This window comes from Marmota flaviventris, chromosome 3 (assembly GCF_047511675.1).
Source record: "Marmota flaviventris isolate mMarFla1 chromosome 3, mMarFla1.hap1, whole genome shotgun sequence".
Taxonomy (NCBI): domain Eukaryota; kingdom Metazoa; phylum Chordata; class Mammalia; order Rodentia; family Sciuridae; genus Marmota; species Marmota flaviventris.
In genome coordinates this window covers 34,393,460-34,399,459 of record NC_092500.1, presented here as the reverse complement: position 1 = coordinate 34,399,459, position 6,000 = coordinate 34,393,460, and the positions used below count along the sequence as shown (strand labels likewise).

Here is a 6,000-nt window from a genome sequence, read left to right as displayed (position 1 = left end):
AAAAAATCAGTCAACATGAAGGTATGACATAACTGTTAAAATTCCCCAATTTCTTCAAGAAGTTTTTGTGTCTAAAAACTCTGTGTGTGTGTCTGTGTGTGTGTGTGTATGTGTGTGTAGTTACCAAAAAAGAGATTTTCTGTTGTCCTATTTTCTTGCCATTTGCTTTTTTTTAGTTAGTCCTTTTGGATACTTTCTTACAAGAATAATAGTAATTGTACCATTTTAAATAATTTGCACCATGTTCTATGGAGCCATAACTTATGTAACTTTGTGCATACTTAGTATAGCTTTAATTAAAATTTTATTAGATTTACAAGTGAGTACAAAAATGTTCTTGTACTCTGCAAATTCTCCCAATGGTAATATTTTGTTAATTATACAGTAATATAACCAGAATGTTGACATTGATAAAAATCTACTAATTTTATTCAGTGTTCCTTTATTTTATGTGTACTATGTTCTATGCAATTTTAATCATCTGAATAAGTTCATTTATCTTCAGCCACCAACATTGAATAGTTCTAGCACTACAAAATCCCTCATGATGGTGTTTTATAACTCATGCTCTCTCTAACACCTTAACCACTAAGCTGTCCTCATTTATTAATTTTTCTGATTTCAAAATGTTACATAAATGAAATCATGTTTTTTACTTTTTAATCAACATAGTTGCAAGGAGATTTACTTGTATTGTTGTGTGTGTCAATAGTCCATCCCTTTGATTGCTGAGTAGTGTTGAATGGTATGGATACACTGGAGTTTATTTAATCACTCACCTGTTGAAGGACATTTGTGTTTTTTCACTTGGGGGCTAGTATGGATAAAGCTACTGTGCCATTTATGTAAAAATTTTGGTGTAAATCTAAGTTTTCATTTCTCTAGGATAAATTCTTAGGATTTCAGTCAACACACATGGAATCAGTCTGATTAAATCACTTATTTGTGAAAGAAAGATAAGTGATATCTATCATTAGTGAGAGTCCCAGGGTTTTGGTCATGTTTTTATGGAGATGAGGAACAAAGGAATAAAAAATGTATGATAAAGTAGTAAACACAGAAATAATGTACAAAACAATGTTCAGTAAGTTAAGAAGTTTTTAGAATCAGCCTACAGGTAAAGTATGACAGTTTATTAGGGAGAGGAGCTCCTATTCCTGAAGGATGGATAAGAAGGGGATTCATGAAAAGAAACAGTGAAGTGAGGGTATTTAATCTTCTTTATTAACCACACTATACTTAATCAATGTATTTGTAGCACCCAGCACTGCTATGAATCCATGTTGCACATTCTCAAAAAGTTCGTTTTGAATTGAATGAGTAAAGGAATGAATTAAGGAAGGAATGGGGAAAAGGATAAGGAAGGAAGAAAAGAACAAGAACACAGGTAGAAAGGCCAGTGCCTTCAGGAAACAATGAAAGTTTGGAAGAGTGTATTGAAAAATAAAATAAGAGCTGACTGATATATTTTAAACTTTTAAAAAGTTTTTCTATTTGTTCTAATTACTTATACCTGACAATAGAATGCATTCTGATATATCATACATAGATAGAGTATAACTTCTCATTTCTCTGGTTGTAAATGATGTGGAATTATACTGGTTGTGTTGTCATATATGCACATAGAGTAATAATGTCCAATTCATTCTACTGTTTTTCCTAGCTCCATATCCCCTCCCCTCGCCTACTCCCTTTGGCATAATCCAAAGTACCTCTATTCTTCCCTAGCCCCTGCCTTATTGTGATTTATCATCTGCACATCATAGAAAACTTTTGGCCTTTGTTTTTTGGGACAGGCTTATTTCGCTTTGCATGATACACTCCAGCTCCATCCTTAACCTGCAAATGCCATAATTTCATTCTTCTTTAAGGCTGAGTAATATTCCACTGTGTATATATATACAACACATTTTCTTTATCCATTCATCTATTGAAGGGCTATTGTGAGCTGCTATAAATATTGATGTGGCTATGTGACTAAGATCTACAGTAAATAAAAAAGTACTAATAAAATATATTTCATTTAACTCATGCATATGTGCATATATATGTGTATATTCATAACTGAAAAATTTTAAACAATTTTATCTTAATATATAGAATCATTATATTTTGTTTTCTAGGCTATCCTAAAACTTCCTTTCCTTTCTCATCCTATCACTAAAACTTAGTTATTAAGAGTGAATAATTTCTTAATCAATTAATTTCTTGATCAATTAATGGGTCCTAACCTTCAATTTGAACACGATTGGACTAGGTGATGGCATACAGAGGGATTGTCGGATAGATAATGAACTCAGCTGAGTTGATACCATTTAGTAGTAGAAAGAGCACTGACTTTAAAATTAGTATATCTGACTTAAGATTCTGCCCTGTTACTTAATAGCATAATGATTTTGGACAGTTAAGTAACATCTTCAAACCTTGGTTTTGTCATATATACAAGGACTACAATCATCTTTATCCTGTTACATTTTTTTAATGTTCGTAATTTACTTAAATATCTTCTATTACCTGGCTTATTATAGATACTCTATATATGGAAACTAATGATGGTAGTGAACTTGATAATGATGATGTGAAAATATGCTATAATACATTGCTGTGCCTATATCCATTACAAGCATTAACAATTTAAATAAAATAAACACTTAGGCGATTTTATAGTTTATAAAGTTTAGGTTATATGTATAATATTTAGATTGTCATATATTATCTGTCATTACGTGTCATGTTAGCAAAAGCTGTGGCTAACTATATCTATGACAGAATTACTAGCATTTTCAATGACTACAAAAAAGCCATATGCTTTGCCCATACTTAGATTATTATTTTCTAAGTATTTTAATCTCTAAATATTCAAAATATTCAATGTTGTTTTTATTAATTGGGCCCATGTGGAATTTTACTTTGAAATCTCTTGATTTTAGAAGGTAAGCCAGTTCATTCCATATTTTTTTCTCTTAAAAAAATATAAAATTAATATTAGATTTGAACATTTTATAGTCAAATATGTTTTTGAAAAGATAAGTGAATGAAGAGGTAAAACAATATTCTTTAACATATAGTACAATCATAATAAGGTATGATAAAAGTTTGTTAAAATAGGTTTGAATGAAACATGTTGGACTGATATGCAAAATTAAAGAACACACAATTTTTAGAGACATAATAGCCTCTTTATTTTTATTTTCTGTTTTTTAATATGAAGAGTGATGGAAGACAGTGATGATGATGATGCAAAACTCAAAAAAGAGATAGAAGCTGAATTGGATAAAATCAGTATTTCCTCCTTGGAACAAGATGAGGTTGAAAGTGAGTCAAACTCAGAAACTCAAAGTGAAGGTAGTGATGCAGTAAGTGTTAAGTATTGCATTTTTAAGCCTTTTAACACAAATGCTTTTCAGTAGGAATATTAATTTTCTTGGTATATTTTGTATACATATCTCATTTTTTTAGATTCAGGGATTACAAATTATATATGGCAGGACATAATAACATTTTGTACAATCCAGGTATCTTAAAAGACTTCTTAATTAAACAAGAAATAAAAATCTCATGTAGGACAGAGGATAGAAGAGTAGAGTTAATACCAGGAATTAGTTTATAACATTGAATTTTGTTTGCTTTTTTTTAATGATAAGGGGAAAAGCAACATTTTTCTCTTTCTCTTTGATATCTCTTCTCAAAATAAGCACTGAATTCTATTAGTGAACATGGAGAGAAAAAAATATGGTTGAAAATCTTAACTTATTAGAGGGAAACCCAGTATGTCAGAAAATATTTTATTAGATGAAATCAGTGTATGTAATGTTCTTCTGTATCAAAAACATCTAAAGTGATTCATCCGCATTGTATTTTTAGGGCCATCAATGAAGTTTTGTAGTCAAATAGATGTGGATTTCTAGTTTCTAGATTATTATTAAAATTACTCCTGATATGTTAAATATTTGCTGTTATTATGGCTATTTATTTGTATTGTATTTTCTAACTAGTTATAATATTTATGGATATATTTACAGCATTTTTACATTTTGTAAATTACTATCAATGTATTTACTTAATTTGAAAATTTGTAAATATATTTACGTAGTCCATATTGATAGATATTCTGTAATAATTCATGATTTTTTTTAAGAAAGAGAGAGAGTGAGAGAGAGAGAATTTTTTAATATTTATTTTTTAGTTTTTGGCAGACACAGCATCTTTGTTTGTATGTGGTGCTGAGGATCGAACCCAGGCCGCATGCATGCCAGGCGAGCGCGCTACCGCATGAGCCACATCCCCAGCCCCTAATTCATGAATTTGACTAACTTTGTGTTTGATAGTCATAGAGTAAATTTTGGAAAGTATTAATTTATTATATAAGTTATTGGTTCTTCTATTTGGTTCCTATATATATTTTGGAAAAAACTTTGCAATTTTCATTAATAGTTGATAAAATTCATTGAGACAAATCTAAAATATACACAATAATTAAGGACACTTAAAAATAAACAGCTTGTAATAAAGTTAATAAAATCATATGTAGGAAACTTTTCATTTGTTTCGTTAGGGTCTTCCATAAAATAAAGTAAAAAGCAAATTTTAGCAAAATATTTGTCTGAACTGTACCTTTTCTGTAGCCCTTTTACCTCCTTTACATATTTTGCTCAAATTTTTAAAGAGGAATATTTTATGTGTAATTTTGATTTTAGGATTTAGAAGAATTACCAGAGTCAGTTCTTCACTGCATCAACATTATAAAGAACAAGAGTAAAACTGTTGAAGAACTCCTTCAGGATTTAGAAGACACCAATGTTTTAAGTATGTTCAGATTTCATTTGATTGGCAGATAAGTTTTCAGTAAGTTTGGATAACATAATTTAGCAAACTAAGTTGTTTACTGTTCTTATCTTGTGCTATGTACATGAATGTACCTTTATCACTAATAAATTATCTATAGTATTATGAACTATCAGATGAATTGTCTATAGTATTATGAACTATCAGATGTAGCATATATTTTTTTCTTAGTATCTTCATTATATCTCTATAAATAATTTTGTTTCCCCAGTTATTTTCTTTTTTCATTTGGTTCCAGGGATTGAATACAGAGTTACTTAACCACTGAGCCACATGTCTGACCCTTTTTATATTTTATTTTGAGACAGGGTATTGCTAAATTGTTAAGGTCTTGGTAAATTACAGAGGCTAACTTTGAGTTATCTTCCTGTCTCAGGCTTTCTTCCTAGCTTCTGGAATTACAGTTGTGTGTCCCCATGCCTATTCTTATTTCCCCAGTTTTAATTACTACCAGTTTCCTATTACTTTACATTAAAGAAAAGAAAATTGAGTATGGGACTATTTTAAAAGTATCAATATGCACACATTTTTGGAGGGAAATAAGTCTTTGTATACAAAAGCCTAACAAACCTTATTTGCTTGAACTGGGCAATATTACTTAGAATTATTCTAATAATGGAATGATCAAAATTTAACTAGAATTAATCACTTCTTGTCTTATCATGAAAAATGACAATAAGCTAATTGTTCAACCAGACCTTGATTTGTCCAATAATACATGCATTAAAAATTGGACTTGGATCAATAATTTAACTATCTAAAAATGTTCATGTTTTGTCATGTTTTGTTATTAAAAACTTTTAAAGTTCAACGTATTTTATGAAAATAGTATAAATTAAAATATGGATTTTCAAAGATATCCATTCAATAAATATTAGTGTTAGAATCTGTTGTAGTCACTGAGAATACAGCAGTGAACAAAACAGGCAAAGGTCTTACTCTTGTGTTCTACTGTTTCAGTGTGGGGAGACAAACAATAAACAAATAAATTTGGAATATTACAATAGTGATAAATGCTATGAAAGAAGAAATGCAAGATAATGGGATAGAGACTGGAAGTTGCTATTTTAAATAAGGCAGTTAGAGGAGTCTGTATGAGACATTGATATTTGAGCAGTGAGTAAGCAGAGTATCTGACTTACCTTTTGAGCAATA

The 6,000-nt window shown here is 29.8% G+C and overlaps 1 protein-coding gene across 1 annotated transcript in view; it reads left to right on the top strand.

The window, feature by feature from the left end:
• Positions 1-3,215: 3,215 nt before the first annotated feature.
• Positions 3,216-6,000, top strand: part of Lrriq1 (leucine rich repeats and IQ motif containing 1) — a 170,400-nt gene continuing 167,615 nt past the window's right edge. The window contains exons 1-2 of the mRNA XM_071609153.1: positions 3,216-3,356; positions 4,698-4,806. Of these exons, the coding sequence (XP_071465254.1) occupies positions 3,216-3,356; positions 4,698-4,806 (250 nt within the window). The remainder of the gene's footprint in view (positions 3,357-4,697; positions 4,807-6,000) is intronic.